The following is a 19,926-nucleotide window of genomic DNA, read 5'->3' as shown; positions in this document are numbered from 1 at the left end:
TCTTTTCTCTTCCTCTTCTTTCTTCTTTCTTCTCTTCTTCTCTTTCTTTTCTTCTCTTCTCTCTTCTCTTCTCTTTCTTCTCTTTCTCTTCTCTTCTCTTCTCTTCTCTTCTCTGCTCTTATTTTCTGTTAGGGAAGCACCATCATATTGTTACGGCAAACACTTTAATACTTCATCTTCCCTCCCATAACATATCTTAATGATACTGATATACATTATACAAGAATAGAGGTACAAATGTACAATTTCAGATTTACCCTACCTATAAGATACATGTTGTTTTTAAATGACAGACCATGTTGTATTTACAGTTTCTATGACAGTTGTATTAAGTTGGCTGATATATTATTTTTTTTTACAACTGATATTGGTTGATGCTGATAGTCTGCTGATAATATTGGTGCATTCCTGTTCTGTAATTTGTAGCTGTATTTTTTGGTTTGGTTAGATTTTCTAATTGCTGTCTTCAATTATTAGATTTTAGGTATAGTATATTTGCTGCATCGGTATGACCAGTTGGTTTTGTTCAACTGCAAGATGTTTGCTAATATTTACTCACGCTGTTTTTTTCCCCGTCTTTTCTCATCTCCAGATGTTGCCAACAAAGTTCTCCTGGCGATGTTCACGCTGGAGATGCTGGTGAAGATGTACAGCCTGGGTTTGCAGGCCTACTTTGTGTCCCTGTTCAACCGCTTCGACTGCTTCGTGGTGTGCGGCGGCATCATAGAGACCATCCTGGTGGAGCTGGCCATCATGTCTCCACTGGGCATCTCCGTTTTCCGCTGCGTCCGCCTCCTCAGGATCTTCAAAGTCACACGGTGAGCGCCACGAGGTCGCATGTCTTCATGTTCCTGCTGGGTGTCTCTTTTTAGTTCAGTTTAACTTCATTATTCACATGCAAAGTCTATCAGAAAAACATACAACATGAACAAGGCGCAATACATTCAGAAAAAAGGAAAATATTGCCACTTTTATAAGATAGTTTTTGTTTATTTTCTATTGTGTGTGGCCTCTCAGACAAAAATATCACCGTTATGAATGAGTTTGGGAGTGTTTGTGTGTGTTTTCTTCTCCTCTCCAGTCACTGGGCGTCTCTCAGTAATCTGGTGGCCTCTCTGCTCAACTCCATGAAGTCCATCGCCTCCCTGCTGCTCCTGCTCTTCCTCTTCATCATCATCTTCTCCCTGCTCGGCATGCAGCTCTTTGGGGGCAAGTTCAACTTTGATGAGACCGTGACCAAGAGGAGCACCTTTGATAACTTCCCTCAGGCCCTGCTCACTGTGTTCCAGGTGAGCAGGCTTGGCTCGTTTAGGATTGGTTAAGTTTGGTTTGGCTCACATTTCTAGCATCTCTGAATTTAAAAAAAACAACAAAAAAAAAGATGTACAAATCTCTCCACCAGTCACAGGCCGAATCACAATGTGGTTAATGGAGCATTAAGTAATTAGACTATATTGTCAGCTAAGAGATTGCAGCAACATCACCAGGTTTCTGCTCAGTTAACTTTCTAGCTTCAGAGTAGCTGTAAGGTTTATTTTTTCACTTTGACAGAGATGGCTCCCATAGACTTCAAGTGTTTATGCTAAGCTAACAAGAAATGCTACCCATAGGAACTGAACCACTGGACATACAGAGGTGAAAATGGTATTTAACATCTTGGCTCAGTCTGAGTAAATCGGAAAAAGGGTATTTTGCCCAAAATGCTGGAAGTCCTCATCTAACCAAATCTTCAAATATTCAATCACTTTTGAAAATATTTGATCTGATAACTTAAATAAAGTGAAACCATTCACAAAATATGTTAATAAGGGAGAAAGGGATTCAGAGACTTCCCTTTAAGAGCAATAATCAGCTGCAGTGGCCTGTTGTTCATGTCTAATGACAGAAAGGATGTAGCAACCATCCAAACGCTGTGTGTGTGTGGGTGTGTGTGTGTGTGTGTGTGTGTGTGTGTGTGTGGCAGATCCTGACAGGTGAAGACTGGAACACCGTGATGTATGATGGTATCATGGCGTACGGCGGCCCGGCCTCCTCTGGCATGATGGTCTGCATTTACTTCATCATCCTTTTCATCTGCGGAAACTGTATCCTGCCAGCAACACACTCACACACACACACACAAACACACACACACACAAACACACACATACAGTACATATAGAGATACACCCACCAAATTGAAGTCATGACGCAGCATGTGTTCACACTTGCAAGCACACACACACACACACACACACACTGCTCGAGTTAGTCGACGCTCTCCTGTATTCGTGTTGGTCTCATCATTAGATTTCCTGGCGATCAGTGTTTTCTCCTCAAGTCACATGACCAGACATCCTCCTGAACGTCTTCTTGGCCATCGCCGTCGACAACCTGGCAGATGCAGAGAGCCTCAACACAGCGCAGAAGGAGGAAGAGGAGGCCAAGAAGAGGAAGAACAGTGCCAAGTACAGTGCCCCGCTGACCGTTGCACAGCTCACATTTTGAATTTCTCATCCTGTTATTTTCATTCTCCGGGCGTTTGACACGTCTTGATGAGAAGCGCTCTCCGCTGGCACTGTAAATAAGTTAAAAACGCTTTGCGCAGTCTTAGTTTTGGCCGTGTTAGTTATTCCCTCTCTTTCGTCTCTTGAACGACAGGGATGCAATCACAGATAAGAAGAAGGGCGATGAGAAAGCAGAAGGCAAAGATGGAGAGGCCAAGGTACAACAGAGAGAACAGAATATCTTCATAAATTCATGTGACTGTATTACTTTGCATGTCATACTTCTTTATAGCAAATTCTTATAGTAGTATAGTATCTTTTTCCACCAACAACAATAATTTCATAACCTCTTTGCTGTCTGTAGGTGCCGGTGGAGGACGAGCTGGACGGTGACAAAGATCCGTATCCCACCATCGACTCACCAGGTAAAAAGGTTTTCTTTGACTTAGTGGTTTAGCTTCAGGAGCCCCTGGGGGCCTTACAGGGCATCCAAGGAAGTCCCCCAGGGAAAAATGAGGATTTGTTCATCTTTACTGTTACTTAAGTCACTCAAGGTTTAGACGATGAGAGAAAATACAAGAATGATTTTTTTCCTCTCCACCTGCAGTATCTTCTCAGATGGGTTCAATGGGACAAAAACATGATTAACTGGTGGTCTGAGGTTTTGACACAAAGCAAACAGGGTGGCCATGGCAAAATGAAATCTCAGCATTAACACTGGAGGGATCGAGCTCCAAGAGCGAGCCAACAAGCCCTCAGTGGAACAGATAATCTAATAAGCAACGTGCTGGTGTGGTTTTGGAAATTTAACAGTGGATCGCACCGGAAGTGATTATAGAGAAAGTTACATTTTGAAATCTGAAATTCAAAATAGCAGTCAGTGAATGCTACCTTGGCTTTTCCAGTGTTAAAAGGAAAGATGTATATGTGAAACACTGAATATGTACAGTATATATTTATGCAGATATGATATGCTGAGTCTGTTGTCCTTACCATTTTTTTCGCTGGCCCTTTGCCCCTTTTGTTCTCAAACAGGGTCAGTCTGAACCAAAATCAGCAAGAAAAATCCCTGTATGTTTAATAACTTAGTGTCATGATGTTTCTGTAAGATTCAGCGGTCTTACAGACAATACTGACATTCTTCAAAGTATGAAAATAAAATACAGAGCAAGCAAATTCTTGTCACAATATCAGAAAGTGAATATAAAATCAAAAGCATTGTGAATTAAGCAGAAACATCAAGTGTGGATGAAGGTAAAACAGTACAAAAGTATAGGTTTTTTTTTTTTTTTTTTTTTTACATGATTAATAAATAACAAAATTTTTTCCCAGCTTGTGATGATGATGATGACGAGGACCTGCCGGAGGTCCCGTCTGGGCCCCGCCCCCAGAGACTGTCTGAGCTCACCATCAAGGAGAAGACTCCGCCCATTCCCGAGGGGAGCGCCTTCTTCATCTTCAGCAGCACGAACCCGTGAGTCCTGAGCACACACACACACACACACACACACATACACCAACATAGACCAACACACACCAACACACACCAACACCAACTTACACTCACTCTTTATCCTCTGCCCCCCACATTTTGCTCCCTCCTCACCTCCCCTTTCTTTCTTTGTTTCTCTTTCTCTCCGTCTTCTTCCTCCTTCTGTCTTTCTCTCTGCTGCAGGTTTCGTGTTTTCTGCCACAAGCTGATCAACCATCAGATCTTCACCAACCTCATCCTGGTCTTCATCATGCTCAGCTCCGTCTCTCTGGCCGCAGAGGACCCCATACGTAACTTCTCCGCTCGCAATATTGTACGTTTTGCTGGGACTGTTTGCTTAAGCTCTCCTTTGTTTTTTTTAAAATATGATACTCAGATGCTGTTTTGGCCAGAGAGCGCTGACATGCAAACCGCATCAAATTTTAGATCTAGGCCCTCCGCCTTTGTTTTAAAAGAGTATAGATGTAAAAACCAAAAATTGTGACCAACACCCTTTTTGTATTTTTTTCTTTAAAAGCCACAATAACCTGCATATTCATTTGCTCTCCTGTGGACTAATTATTGTCACTGACACAGGCAAATTAATCCATTTTTTCTGTATTGCACCATTCCCTATGTGAAGAAATGCTCCAGGCCAGCACTCAGGCTCATTCACTGAGAAGTTCATATGGTTCTGGGGCGTAGCGTTGATCCCAGATCTGTGTTTTTGTCTGTAATGTAGACACAGTTTAATTGTGCAAACCGCATATTGTTTGATGCTGTTGATTCATTGTTTTACCTACAAAGCAATTTAAAAAATTATTTAAAAAGCTGCACTAGGCAATTATACACACTGGCAGCCCCAAATCGTAGTGAGAGGTAACTGAAATTTAAAGGAAAAGTTCACCCAAAATGCAACATCAGATTGCAGCGCCTCAATATTTTGCTGAATGGGCATTTTGTGGAGCTCAAAGTGTCAAAAACGTGCATGCAAAAAGGTCAGCAACAACAGCTCTTTCCAAAAACATTGACATGAATACTGAACATAATCCATTGTCGTAAGGCTAAGGCGAGTTTCATCAGGAACTATTTCTTCCCCTGAATTTCTATGCCTTGGCGGCGGATAGATATAATTTGACAGGTGCTCTTTGACAGGAAACAGTTTCAGAGGAAACTCTTTTCTCCTGAAGCTATGGATCATCCAGGTCGCTGTTTCAGAAAAGGTTGTTGCTTTTGACTGTTTCACAAGCAAATTTTGGATATTTTGAGCTCCACAAGCGAATACCCAAGTTCATCGATGCAGGCTCACTATTTGGCAAGGTCAAGATACTGCTGCACTTCGTCTATTCTAGTAAACCCCAATCTGCTAGTCTCTTATTTTACTTTATCTTGCCCCTTTATCACTCAGCCATCCTTGGTATCTGCATCGATGTATGAAAATGATGTTAAAACTTGTTTAGAATTGTTTATTAATGACTTATAAAGTGTTTACAACCTAATAAATAATTTAATTATAAAACACTGATAAACCCTTTATAAGGGTAGTCGTACTGTGAAGTGGTACCCATTACAGTAATCAAAGCCCCATCATATTGGGGTTCTGGGAGCCAAAGAAGATCGTGGCATCCAAATTCAATTGAATGATCTGTATTGATCGTATTGATCGATCGCACTACGAGTAAGTAGGAAAATATCTTTTTTTTTTTTTTTTTGCATTTTGGGTGGTCGGTTTCTTAAAGGACCCAAATACCCCAAAATAATGTAATGTGAGGCTGATAACCTACAGTCATGTTCACTTAAATCATGCTCGTGAGGGAACAGTTAAGTTTTATTTCCAGGTGTCCATCACCGACACCAGAATTTGAGAATCTGGGTGAAACAGGGCAAAAGCACAACATCTAAATGAGTTGGGGTATCATGCTCATCTCACAGCCTCACTTTGTGATTGAGGCAGATCAAACAGGATTATTTTTACACGAAAATCTTGCCTGGTGCAGCTTTAGACACACTGATGTTTATTGACTTATATGTGTTTGACAATCTTCTGTCTCCGCAGCCGGAAGCGTTGGACAGATCAGTCTCTTGTGCTCTTCTCCCTGGAATGACTCGCTGACTTAACCTTGTGCATTGCCTCTTGCAGATACTTGGTTATTTTGACTATGCTTTCACCGCAATCTTTACTGTTGAGATCCTGCTGAAGGTAAATGAGCTGCGTGTGCTGTGCTGTGCTGGGTAGAGCTTCAGTAACCTTGCGTGCTTGTGTCGCTCTGATTGCCTCCTCAGATCCTAGGCTATGCAGACTATGTCTTCACTAGTATGTTTACATTTGAGATCCTCATTAAGGTAAACAATGAAAACTGTTGCGCTACCACAGCAACAACCCACCACCTCCAAGCTTGCTGCGCACGTCCTCCCTCCCCTCATTTTTGTCTTTTTTTTTTTTTTTTTTTGTTAAAATGGCCACCCGCTTGTCTTGTTGTCATGGCGCCAAGTCCGTCAACATGGAGATCATCTGTTTTTGTCAGGTTTCTTTTTTGTCTGTGCGTCAGTTTTCCATCACGGCCCACTTCCCCTCTTCATCTTCGACCGGTTTACGGACCAGTGGCTCTCCAGAGTATTTCAATGTGACTGATTAGCTGGTGCCAAGAAGTTTTTTTTTTGTTTTGTTTTGTTTTTTCACTTTTTGCAGACTAGAAGTTATTTTCTAGATTGGCACTGTGACTCTAGATAGCCACTATTATTTTTGTGTGCTTTGAATTTTTGTCTATAATTAAGATTATGTGCAACACAGAGAAACTTTGGAGCTTTATTTGTGGATATGACCACCATGGACATTTAAATTCCAGTTTTTTTTGTACATTTTTAAAATTTTTAAACTCAAGATTTTTAAAAATGTAAAATATTCTGGACTGTGGAGAGAAAAAAAACTTCTCTCTCTCTCCTCTGTGTTTCTACCTCTTGTATTTACTGTACGGTTATACTAATTATCCCACTGCCTGAATGTAAACGTTACACACACCTACAGTACACCCTCCTCCCTCATGTTCGCATGTCCTTTTTTTGACCTGTGCACTTCTATGGAATGTGCTTGTTGAAATCAAATGACACTAACAAAAATTAGGGGCAATTTTATTATTTAACTGTTAAAATTCCACCTCCCCCTTTCCCGCCCCTTGGGTCCAAGGGGCAGGAAAGGGAGACCAAGGTAAATCCCGTGTTGTTTGGCTTAAGCCTGAGCTTCGATCAGGAGATTATTGGCCCTGATTCATGGAAGGTGTTTATAACGTGGTGCCCGCCTTAATCCACATCGGAAATGAGCGGGGTAGCTCTGGAATAATGTGCCCCAATGTCTCGTCTGAACAGTTTTTCATCTTTTATGCTCTGTGTGTGTCAGTGTGTGTGTGTGTGTGTGTGTGTGTGTGAGTACAGTAGGACACGTGTCGTGCATGCATTTGTGAGCGCACGTGTGTAGAGTATGTGTGTTGGTTTGTGTGTGCTCAACTTACAACTTTCACTGCAACCTTGTCTGCTATTTTGTGTGAAGCATGTTAAAAATATTGCATTGAAACACACATTCAGCACATTACTAACACTGCATCAAGCAATTATTTTTTCCTGCAGTGTCACAAATACCCTACAAACTAGCAGTGATTGAAGCCATGTTTCATTTCAAATTTCAAGCTGAATTTGTCTTTGAGATACTGCCCGTCAGAAATAGTGGAAGAACAAAGTTTAAGCTTTATAAGTGACCTTCTTAAGCTTTCATTTGCTCTCCGCTGAAAAACGCCAATAGTTGAAGTGCATAGCAAAGTAAATCATTATTTTGTCATCTTGATATGAAATATAACGTCTGAAATGAAAACTCCCTTTCAGTGGAAGGGTCGCTAAGTGTAGCAAAGAGTATTTGTGATTCATAATGCTTTAGATTACAAATAATCTTAATAGAAATAAGGATCATAATAAATCCCATTTCTGGCTGACTTGAGGCTGTATGAAGCATTATATGTTTTTCTATGTCTCTCTGTGTCTGTTTGAATCTTTATTCTTCAGTCCTGACCTCTTTTGTCTTTTCTCTCTCTCCAGATGACAGCGTTTGGAGCGTTCCTCCATAAAGGGGCTTTCTGTAGAAACTACTTCAACCTCCTCGACCTGCTGGTTGTCGGAGTGTCTCTGGTGTCCTTCGGCATTCAGTACGTATCTGCCGATCAATCATCAATTCATCATTCAGTAATTGTGCTACATCTTGGCTCTGTCTTTTATGGTCTTTTACTGTATTTTATGGGGACCTCTTCTGTTTTTATTGTGATTTTGTTCTTGTTTTATCCTCACTTTTAGTTTTATTTTTTAAATTTTTTATTGTATTTTATTGTATTATTTTTTTATGTTATTATGTTATTGTGAAGCACTTTGTAACTGTGTGTTTTGAAAAGTGCTATACAAATAAAGGTATTATTATTATTATTATTGTTATTATTAGTATTATTAGTATTATCTTAGCCATGAACACTCCTTTTTCTCCTCAAGACGTGCATATAACATTTTAGTACATTGTCTTATTTTCGATTTAAGTAATGTGTTTTAGCCGAACAAGAGAAAATCCACCTCCAAATCTACGTAAGAACAATATGCAGAAACTACTGACATTGTGTTACATCATGTCAGACAGGTGCTTCCTGCTGCCGTCTGGGGCTTCCAGACCTGTGTGCAAGTTGCAGAGTATTTACATTTTGTCTTTTGTCTTTCGTGACATGTTCTGCTACAATATGAAATACAGAACAAATCCTGCCCATAATCAATGCGTCATCGATGCATGTGTACCACCTGTGTTACATTCATTTCGGCCTGGAACTCGGAAATTCTGACTTGTAAATATCCTGGCTTACGACAGCATTGCATTTTCGGTGTCAGCTTGGAAAAAATGGATGCCAGCGAGATAAAGAAACAGCAAATTTTCCTCCAGGGAGAAAAGCAAAAACTGCATGCATCAGTATTTGCTGAAGTAGTAAAAAAATATTCTTAGAGTATATTGATTCACATTTTTGGAGGAAAGGTGATTTGTTTTCTGCAGTTTTTACCTGTGAAATTGAAGACACCGGTGTTCTGAGATGATACTCCAATTTCCAACCTGTAATTCTGAGTTGGATGACCATTCAGATGACTAATTACTTCTTATTTTAAATGAACACAGCATTGGATTGGTAACATTCCAGGTAGTAAATGAGCTCAGCCTGAGTTTTCATACATGAAAATAAAACTTGGGAAAACAAGGAAGGTCAATCAAGAAGAGCCTTAAAAATTGTGAATAAAAACTCCCTGATCAAAGGAGGTGTAGTTTCCAGGAATGCACAACTGGCCGTCGTTAATACAAATTATCATAAGGGTTGTGTGCCTCTCTGCCTCTCAAATAGCTCAGCTGAATCTACTCGTGTGTTTTTATCTCCTCCACAGGTCTTCTGCCATCTCGGTGGTGAAGATCCTTCGTGTTTTGAGAGTCCTCCGTCCCCTCAGGGCCATCAACAGAGCCAAGGGACTCAAGGTCATTCATTAATGCTTTTTTTTTTCTTCTTTATTTAAAACTGTACATGAGTTTCGGGTGCTGAGTAAATGTCACAACCTTAAAGCCTTTAATTGCGTGTGTGTGTATATATATATATATATATTGCAGCACGTCGTTCAGTGTGTGTTTGTGGCCATAAGGACCATCGGCAACATCATGATCGTCACCACGCTGCTCCAGTTCATGTTCGCCTGCATCGGAGTGCAGCTCTTCAAGGTACAGCACAGGGAGGAGGAGGAGGGAGGGGGGGAGTGGAGGAAGGAGACAGAGAGGGAGGGAGGGAGAGAGAGCAGAAGACTGGACAGAGGAAATGATGAGAGGAGGAGACAAAGTGAATTCAGTGATGTAGGAGTGCGAACTCATCACAGGCAGGAATCAGACATATTTACACATTTATAAACTTCATAAATGTCCCATCTTGGCTTTTCTAAGAATTGTCTATAAAGACTCTGTGTAAGGGCTGGGTCATATGGACAAAACCAAATATCACAAAATCTCTGAGCAAATACTTCAGTATTAATAGTGTGATGATATTGTAGGGATGACTGTTGCTTTGACTGGTGTTTTCATAAGATATTTACACACAAACATTTTTTTCACTAAATGATTATTAATGTGGATATGATAATAAAATAGCCACAATAGTCTAATAAGTCAGGAAAACTACATTTCTTTACTGTAATGCAGCCTTTAAAACAGGAAAAGACATCACTTTTGCCAAAGCACGATATTGCAACACTTGAAATCCCAGGCGATATCTAGTTTTATATCAAATAGGGATAGGGATGCAATATTTTCCAACTCTTTTGGCTGATAGCCGATGCTGATACTGATATAAGCACATAATATTTTCTACCTTATTGTAGAGAATATCAGGGCTTTCCTGTAGTGCAGTCAACATATTTCTATGCCTGCTCTTATTGTGAAGGCCCACTGGCAGAAGCCACCAAAAAGCTACAAACCAAATTTGACCTAATTCACATATTGGCATGTCATACTGAAGTTTTCATTTCAGGCCGATACTGATATTTCATTTTAAAGCTAATGTTGGCCGATACCGATGACATGCTTATATTATCGTGCATCCCTAATTGCAAACATTGTGTTTGGTTTTGGTGGAAGCAGGTCTTTAACTCACCGCTCCTCTGAATCTCATGCTTTTCTCTCACAGGGGAAATTTTATCGCTGCACAGATGAGGCAAAGTCCAGCCCGGAGGAATGCAAGTGAGTTCTTTTTCAATTTCCAGCTTTGACAGACGGCCTGCACGACTACCTGTTTAAGCTTCATGTGTGTGTCTCTCTTGCTTTTGCATCGCAGAGGCACCTACATTCTCTACAGCAACGGGGACACGGCGCTGCCCATGGTGAAGGAGAGGATCTGGTACAACAGCGACTTCAACTTCGACAACGTCCTCATGGCCATGATGGCTCTCTTCACCGTCTCCACCTTCGAAGGATGGCCGGCGTGAGTGCTCGTTTGTGTGTGAGGAGATGGCAGTGTGTGTTTAAACATTATTGAGATTTAAGAAAAGGGAAAAAACAAACAAAAGGGATTGAAGATTTATCCCTTGTTTTTCACCAAAATGTGTGTAAGGAAAACTGTGTCTGCGTGTCCATTTGTGTTAGGAATATGTGTGCAAATGGTCATAAATGAATGAATTTTGCCCATACGGTAACTTTAGTGTCTTTGCGCCCGTCCCTGCAGTCTGCTGTACAAAGCCATCGACTCCAACAGAGAGAACATGGGTCCCATCTACAACTACCGCGTCGAGATCTCCATCTTCTTCATCATCTACATCATCATCATCGCCTTCTTCATGATGAACATCTTTGTCGGTTTTGTGATCGTCACCTTCCAGGAGCAAGGAGAGAAGGAATACAAGAACTGTGAGCTGGACAAGAATCAGGTAGGACGGGTGTGTGCGTGTGTGTGTGTGTGTGTGTGTGTGTACATGCATGTGTCTAATGTTGCTGTGTTTTGCTGCTTTATTACACATTTTATTGAAGTGTCAACAATAAAAAGAACTTCCTCGCAAGAGTGAGTTTCACGATTGGGCTCTGTCGTTTCATCAAATATCTCAGATACCACTTACATATGATTTTGATGAAATTTAACGAATGATGCATCTTTGCAGCGTATGCAAACATTCAATATTGGACTGATTGGCCAAAACATGTAGTTATAATTTTAGAGTGTGGATCAGGCTGCATATTTTTGGTCCAAAACACGGCCTGAGACGCGAGCATAGTAACCAAACCTGACCCGAACCCGACAGGCATTCTTTTTTTTGTGTCCAAATCCGACCCGAGCCCGAGATTTTGCTTGTCCTCCATCACTAGATTACATTTACTGCATGAAATAGCCTTCATGTTGCCTTCATTGTCATCACGTAAACTCCAGCACTACAGTGCGAACCAGAACAAACCTGACCTGAACCTGAACTTTCTAAATTTTTGTCCAAACCTGGCCTGACCCATCGGGCCCGGGTCAGGGATCCACATTCTTTCATAATTTAAGGAAATAGGTTTGGGGGATGACATGTTGTGCTTCTTTATGAGTCTGTCTGTCTCCTGGTCTCTTTGTATCTATTTAACTTCCCACCCTTCACCTCCCGAAACAGCGTCAGTGTGTGGAGTATGCACTTAAAGCCCGTCCTCTGCGGCGCTACATCCCCAAAAACCCCTACCAGTACAAGTTCTGGTACGTGGTCAACTCCACGGGCTTCGAGTACGTCATGTTTGTCCTCATCATCCTCAACACGCTCTGCCTGGCCATACAGGTAAGTACGGCTCATCTTTTAAGTCAAACTCACAGAACCTGTCTATTGAACAGACGTGGAAAATTCCTCATGTGGCCTTACCATAATGGAAAAATAATTAAGTAAAGGTTTTCTATTCAAAATGTTACTTTAACGAAAGTAGCGAAATATTAGAAATTTAAAAAAATTATGTTCCACAGTAACTGGAAACTTCAGCGATCATATGTAGTTGAGTAAAACTGACAGTATTTCCCTCTGAAATGTAGTGCAGTGAAATGAAAATGCTGCAGTAAAGTACCTCAACATGACATTTACTTTATTCACTTTTGCACCTTTGCAGTGCAGTACACATTGTGAGTACTATAAAACTATGATAGTTTGATACTGCTTAACTTAATCAGTTATATCAAAATAGGATCTTGTGAGGGGAGAAGAGGCAGGAAAATGATGTAGATAATTATGATGTCTCAGGAATCGAGGTTGTAAGAGTCAATTACCAGACTGTTGAATTTCTTTTAAAAAAAATAAAGGCAAAGTATGAGATATGAAATACGTATATTTGAAAGTATTCTCAACTGAAAGTAGTTTGCAGTTTCACATCTTTTCACACGTTATTTGCATTTTTTTTTAGTAGGTTTTCTATGTTAGTCAGTTTGAATGCCTGATCAGTGAAACACGGATTACTGCACTGTAACCAGGGACAAACTTATGAGAACTACTGATGAAATGTGTAATTATCATTATCATTAATTGTGCATGTACTCTATCTGCCGCCTGTCTGTCTGTCTCCTCTGCAGCACTATGGTCAGTCCCAGCTGTTTAACTATGCCATGGATATCCTCAACATGGTGTTCACTGGGGTTTTCACTGTGGAGATGATTCTCAAACTCGTCGCCTTCAAACCCAGGGTAAAACTCTCTGATTATTGTGACTCCTCCTCCCTCTGCTCCTCTCTAACAGTCCTGACAATGTTAGATCCACTCCCTCCTTTATTTTTAATCCCAGATTTCCCTTTTGGTTTTATTCCTAAAAAGATCCCTTTGTAAACTGTAGCCTCATAGCATTCCTCTTTTCTTATTAATACAGCCCTCATACACTTTCACTCTCCTTTTTTATTTATTTATTTTTTTTACCTCCCCTCTAATCCCTCTGGACTAACTTACCCCTTTCCCTTCACCGTTGGTCGATTCCCTGATTGCTGTGGCTCTTCTTCTCCTCATCCTCTTTCGTTCTGCTCATCATAACCTCTTCCCCCTCTTCACTTTTCCCATCCTCCGTCCTCCTCCATCCTCCCCTCCTCCCGCCTCCCGCTGGCTGTGCATACTGCCATATTCAGGGTTATGTCGGGGACGCCTGGAACGTCTTCGACGCCCTGGTGGTGATCGGCAGTGTAGTCGACATCATACTCAGCCAGGTAGACAGACGTCAGTATGTACAACTCTGTCGCTTCCTCTTCCTCCTCCTCCTCCTCTCCTGGCTGCTGCCACTCTCCATTTATCCCTTCCTTCACCTCTCTCGTCCTTCCCTTCCTTCCTCTCCTAATTTTGTGATGTCGTTTTTAGACCGGCTCGGGCCAATTTCTGGTCATGAGGCGAGTCTATTGATTATTCTATATGTTTTGGACACGTTTGGTCACTATCTCGTCATCATATACTTGAACTAAGTTATAAATTGAGTGAAGATTTTTATGCCCAATTTGACAGATATACAATCTCGGGCAAGAAAAATTTCGTTTTGCTATTTCATCACAGCTCAGCACTGTTATATGCTGACAAAGAGGCCTCAGAGGTCATGAAGTCATTTCTCTCTGATTTGTTTTTTTAAGACTTCTGCATGAAAAAGTTGGAAATCTCTGAGGGAAATTAATGAGGATGTCCTAATTCCTTTAAATAAATTTACCTATGAAAAAAATGGATATTAGTTATGACTTTAATACAAATGGTGTCCTTTTAAAAAACAAATGAACAAAGATGACCCATCGTACATTTTCGAGTTGTAGTGATTCTCCTCCTCTTCATACTTTAGTTGTCATCCTTGAACAGACAAAACACATCGATCACAGAAATGGACATGAGAGCAAGCTAATCAGATTTTTTTATGGCTCAGCAGCAAATTGGAATGATTGTAGTTTTAAATTTATCAGGCAAAGTTGGTCACAAAACATATTTAATGTAAGTATTTTGTCTTAGCTTTTCGTTAGCACAATAATGATTTGGGTTGGAAAGTGGCAGCTGAATACAGTGGATCCAGTCCCATTTCAGAGAGAATCATGTACAAAGAAAAGCATCCAACTTTTGAACAAATAAAATCACAGACTGTGACAGGGATGGTTACATGAAAACCCCATGGATTTCCTCCCTTAGAGAAAATGTGTTTGATCTGAAATTCCATATTTGGACAAAGATTTGGAGTCAAATTCATGTCAGACTTCTGAGGCTCATTATATTACGTTACTGCACCACGCTACGTTGTGTTTTAACATTAAAAAGCTCAATTAAAAAGTTCAAGTCTATGGTGGCGTCTTGTCTCCGCCTGCCTCTGTATCAGTGAGAGTACAAGAAGACCTTTCAAACAGAAGGTCATTAATAAATCACTGAGTTAGTAAATCATTGTTCCTTCATGTGGGCATTTTTAGACACTAAACATTTAACTCTACTCTCACAGACTCAGCACTGGAAAGGATTTGACTTTCAGCCTCAATCTGTTGTCTTAAATCACAACTTTTTGATGTTCTTCTCTCTCTATCTTTCATATTCCCCTCCTGTTTACCTCTTCTTCTTTCTCGCTTTCTCCTTCTCTCTCTCTCTCTCTCTCTCTCTCTCTTTCTCTTTCTTCCTCTCTGTGTGTCTTTGCGCTTGTGCTTGCAGCACTATTTTGCTGATGCATGGAACACGTTTGATGCCTTAATTGTTGTGGGTAGCGTGGTTGACATTGCCATCACTGAGATCAATGTAAGTAGCCATTTATCACACACACACCCCTGTCATTCTGTGCGGCTCCCTGCACGAGGGCCTTGCTCTAACATCAGAGTTATGTGCAGAACCACAACACTTAGACCGAGTGTTGTGGAGTGCTTTTTCAATTCGCTCCTGTTTGCCTTTTGACAGAAAAATAATTGGTGCAATAAGTGAGAAGCTATAAGAGAAACCATAAGATTAATATTGCATGTGATTTTTGTGAGACAAAATTGTCCAGTTTGCATGTAGCCTGTTTGAATCCCCTGAACAGTTACTGCAAGGCCGCTCTGCTTTCTGCTTTGTACCCGATGTTAAACCCATTGACTTCATGACTGCTGTGATCTCATCAGTGTGAATGTATTTGTCTCTGCTGGTCATTTGTTTTGAACGAATTGCACAAAGTAAAACACTACATATTTACACACAAAGTCTGTGATTTAGGGTGCCAAAGATACTGCTCATACACAAAGCATGCACATTACGACTTAAACATAGCAGAGAAATACAACCAAGAAGAATGTCAGCATTCTCTAATTTAATTAAGAGTAATTTAAAAGAGAGTACCACTGTTTTTTAAAAGTTTGTCCCAATTAATAACATGCAGCTTGCACATTCAGCATGTATTTTTCTTGGTCTCTAAATTGCGATGGGCTCATTTTCCTTAAGAAGTCCAGTATGAAATATTGCTGCACTAAAAAAAATCCATCACAGTAAACATGAAAACGTAATCATATGTTGTTAAAGTTTGGCTAGACCTGCTACTTCATCCTTTTTAACTGCGCTTGACATCCAGCATTTGAAATGTATTACGAACACATAGTGCACAAGTCCACTGCATTATGGAAATGTTGCTCTGTAGTGCAGCAGACATACATCTGTCAATATTTCCATGATGCACGGAATGAGTGCACGTTTGTATTTCATGAGCCAGTCCCTCACAGTGTCTGATAAAAATAATAATGCTTAGTTCTGTGCATTGCGGTGCAAAATAATAGGCAGAAATATTAGGCTGTAGCTCTAAAGGACACTAGTATTCTCCCTTAAGAAATGACATTTTCAACAAGTATCACAGTTAAGCTATGTTTTAATTAGAGAGTAATACCAATAACTTTATGCCATGCATCTCTCATCTCTGGTCACATTGTTGAGTCTGTGGTTATGCTTCTGCATGAGAGCCTCTGTGCAGATGATGTTGTACTTGTTTTTGGTATCAGTAATGGTACTTGCTGGGATAGCTCTCCAGATTTTTTTTTTTTTTTTTTTTTTTTTTTTTTTGTTAATGAAGCTACTACTTGCCGGGTTTATGTTTTTAAAATATTGAATGAATCCAATTTTCTGATGAAATGTTATGATACTTGTAATGTAACGTTTGGTGGTATACAGCTGGTTTGTCAAACTCAGATTAACCTTAGACTTTTGGTTTCAAGTCGGCAGCCATCCCTGTCGTCAAGGTGATAGTGGAACCAGGGGTAAGAAGAAGCCCCTCCCCCTCTACCCAAGTCCCTCCCCCTTCTGTGATCATCCAAAAGTCAAGGCATCAAGATCTTTTTGTTGTCACTATCTGTTGCTTACAAAACTGTTGAAAACATTTAGATGTTTTCTGTCAGAACTTCCTGTCTCACTGAAACTGTTTGAGGGTTTGTGACTGAAGTCTCAGTGTCTGTCAAGGTCTTGTCAAGGTCACGTGGTCTGTCGCATTTTGGCTCCAAAGTCAAAGTCTGAATAACATTTCTTGTTGCGGTCTTGTCTTGTTTGGTTACACGGCATGACACGGGAGAATGGATAACACTGTATGGTTGTTTGTTTCATTTTTTCATTGCAAATTAGCTTGTTAGTGAGCATTATAGAGGCTACACACTGCTTTGAATTTCTGTCTCGTGCTTCTGTACCGTAACAGGACAGTAAAGAATTCGTCTTTGTGTTTCTTTTTGTTTGTTTTTTTGTTTGTTTTTTTTGTGTTTGTCTTTCTGTTGCCTGTTTCCAAGAGGTTAATACTGAGCATGTATTAATGTATTTCTGTCCTCCAGTGCTATTAATGACAGTGTTACAGACACACTTGCTGTGTGTGCATGCTGACTGGGTTCACTGCAGAAATGCAAAAAGATCACAAATGCAAAAAAGCAAAATGTGACAATTTAGGAAGTGCGTGCTTGTAAGCGTACACATTCACCCGCATTTGCATTGCTTGTTAACTATGCCTCACACGGTAGATGACGAATGAATGAGGGAATGAATGAATGAATAAGTGCATAGCTTTACCACCATGTATCAGGATGTTTCACCTATTGTTTTCTTTCCTGTAATTGCTCCTTTCATCCCTCCGCCTCAGAACACAGAGGACAGCGCTCGCATCTCCATCACCTTCTTCCGCCTGTTCAGAGTGATGCGATTGGTCAAACTCCTGAGCAGGGGGGAGGGCATCCGCACGCTGCTGTGGACCTTCATCAAGTCTTTCCAGGTGAGACTGCAAGTTAGGCAGCCAATCTAAGTGTGCTGCATAAATTTGTAAGATTACCGACCAATCAGGTAAAAGCTTCGTCTTAGTCTTAGGTCATAGGTTTAAGTTTCTAAAACTGACTGCTGGATATTGAGTCCCTAAAACCTCACTTCACATGCTATATAATGTATTTTGCCTCTTCTGCTTAGCCATTTTAACATCACAGATATTAGAAATATAAGCTCATTCACAATTTCTTTCATGTGTCATTCTTTGATAAATCATCAAATACTGTAGATCAAAGTATAATTCACAATATTTTCATGTAAACAAATATTCATGTTGCCACTGTCACTACTTGATATACCCCCAGGGTGACCCATAGCCAGTTTATGAAAACTTTTACATTTGCACAGGAAGTGATGCATTTTGTTTCTGGCAACAGCAGCTGTGTTTGGATTAAAGGGAAAAACTGCAAAAAAAATTAGCATATTCGATAGTCGATGGCTACCAAGGCTGACGGTACAAACAAAAAAAAAAACTCAAACTGCATCCACAGAAAATTCAAAGCAGAAGACATGACACTTCATACCAAATTTGGGTCATTATCAAAAATAGGATGCAGTAAAAAGGAGACACATGGATGAATACGGTTATCAGAGGGATCACAGCTGGTGTCCCTGCAGCCTGTGGGGTCTCGGTGTCTTACGATAAGATGCTTTGACAGGGAAGGCTGCTTCACTTCATGTCACAGTGTGTGTGTAACCCGCAGGCTGCAGTGTGTGTTAACCGTGTCCCGCTCTCTGTCTCACACCCAGGCTCTTCCCTATGTTGCACTTCTGATAGCCATGCTGTTCTTCATCTATGCTGTAATCGGAATGCAGGTAAAAATGTTTTCTCATTTTTGAAAACACTGAAAGACAAGAATATTATGTGGAACCAAGCACGCTGCAGGATATCTGTTTCAGTGCACTTTATGATGATCATCATAAAATCATCGCTGCATTGTTTGTTATTTATTTAATGATTTTGTTCCCATCTATTCTGCTTTATTTTATTTTATTTACTGAACTTCTGTTATATTTCTAACTCTTAAATGATTTTCTCCATTGATCATTCTGCCTTAACAATCTGTGCTTTGTCAGTCTTTTATTTGTAACTTTGTTTCAAAAGTGCTCTACAAATAAAGAGTAGCATTATATTGTTGCGTTATTGTAATTGGATTTTAGGTGGTATCCTTGATGACTGCTTGGTTTGTTGAATGAGTATTGATTTTGTATTTATTTATTTATTTTTTTAAGGTGTTTGGGAAAATAGCCATGGTGGATGGAACGCAAATCAATCGCAACAACAACTTCCAAACCTTTCCACAAGCTGTCCTGATGCTCTTCAGGTGTGTGTGTGTGTGTGTGTCTGTGTGTGTGTGTGTGTGTGTTATATGTGCCTTGAAGCATGAGTCTCCCAGCTGCTTCAGCACTTTGAACAAACAGTGCGCCTTTTCCAAGCCTGCTTATCATACATGTACAATATGAAAATATACCCACAGTATGAAATATAAACTGTATGAAATAAGTCGAAAAATAATAAAAACAGGAACATAATGATGCCTCTCATTTATTATATTGTAAATACCAATTCATGGGGTTTGTAAAAATATGATAAAAACACTGTATTTATCGCGTATGTGAAAATATTTGAGTCATATTGACACTGAAAGCTCTACAGAGGACCATAAATCTGTGCAGAAAACGTACTGCTCATTGTGCTGTGTGGCTGTGGTTGGATTGTGTTTATGTCGGGGTTGTGTTTCTGTGCCAGGTGTGCCACAGGGGAGGCCTGGCAGGAGATCATGCTGGCCTGTCTGCCGGGGAAGCTGTGTGACTCCGAGTCGGACTACAACCCCGGAGAGGAGAGGACCTGCGGCAGCGGCTTCGCCATCATCTACTTCATCAGCTTCTACATGCTCTGCGCCTTCCTGGTAATCTTTAGACATCGCTCCAGTTTTAGGAGTGACAATGAAATGCCAATAAAGTAGTCGATAACTGTGTGTATGTCCTTGTTTCAGATCATCAACCTCTTTGTAGCTGTCATCATGGACAACTTTGACTACCTGACACGTGATTGGTCCATTCTGGGGCCGCATCATCTGGACGAGTTTAAAAGAATCTGGTCTGAATACGACCCTGAAGCCAAGTGAGTACACAGACTGAACGCAGAGGAAAGTTTTTTTTTTTTTTTTCAAGTTCAGCTTCATCATTG

General features: G+C 40.4%; 1 protein-coding gene across 3 annotated transcripts in view; it reads left to right on the top strand.

The window, feature by feature from the left end:
* Positions 1-19,926, top strand: part of cacna1db (calcium channel, voltage-dependent, L type, alpha 1D subunit, b) — a 125,703-nt gene that overhangs the window by 88,518 nt on the left and 17,259 nt on the right. For all 3 annotated transcript variants that reach the window (XM_030056265.1, XM_030056264.1, XM_030056263.1), the window contains 23 exons: positions 593-818; positions 1,082-1,289; positions 1,964-2,084; positions 2,333-2,447; positions 2,641-2,704; positions 2,851-2,912; positions 3,817-3,960; positions 4,162-4,291; positions 6,098-6,157; positions 8,041-8,147; positions 9,406-9,493; positions 9,623-9,730; positions 10,686-10,738; positions 10,833-10,979; positions 11,220-11,421; positions 12,136-12,294; positions 13,071-13,181; positions 15,141-15,224; positions 17,560-17,688; positions 18,486-18,551; positions 18,969-19,060; positions 19,486-19,645; positions 19,733-19,860. In XM_030056265.1, coding sequence (XP_029912125.1) covers positions 593-818; positions 1,082-1,289; positions 1,964-2,084; positions 2,333-2,447; positions 2,641-2,704; positions 2,851-2,912; positions 3,817-3,960; positions 4,162-4,291; positions 6,098-6,157; positions 8,041-8,147; positions 9,406-9,493; positions 9,623-9,730; positions 10,686-10,738; positions 10,833-10,979; positions 11,220-11,421; positions 12,136-12,294; positions 13,071-13,181; positions 15,141-15,224; positions 17,560-17,688; positions 18,486-18,551; positions 18,969-19,060; positions 19,486-19,645; positions 19,733-19,860 — 2,764 coding nt within the window. The remainder of the gene's footprint in view (positions 1-592; positions 819-1,081; positions 1,290-1,963; positions 2,085-2,332; positions 2,448-2,640; positions 2,705-2,850; positions 2,913-3,816; positions 3,961-4,161; positions 4,292-6,097; positions 6,158-8,040; positions 8,148-9,405; positions 9,494-9,622; positions 9,731-10,685; positions 10,739-10,832; positions 10,980-11,219; positions 11,422-12,135; positions 12,295-13,070; positions 13,182-15,140; positions 15,225-17,559; positions 17,689-18,485; positions 18,552-18,968; positions 19,061-19,485; positions 19,646-19,732; positions 19,861-19,926) is intronic.

The sequence above is a fragment of the Myripristis murdjan genome, chromosome 7 (assembly GCF_902150065.1).
Source record: "Myripristis murdjan chromosome 7, fMyrMur1.1, whole genome shotgun sequence".
Classification (NCBI taxonomy): Eukaryota; Metazoa; Chordata; class Actinopteri; order Holocentriformes; family Holocentridae; genus Myripristis; species Myripristis murdjan.
This window is presented reverse-complemented; position numbering and strand designations above follow the sequence as displayed.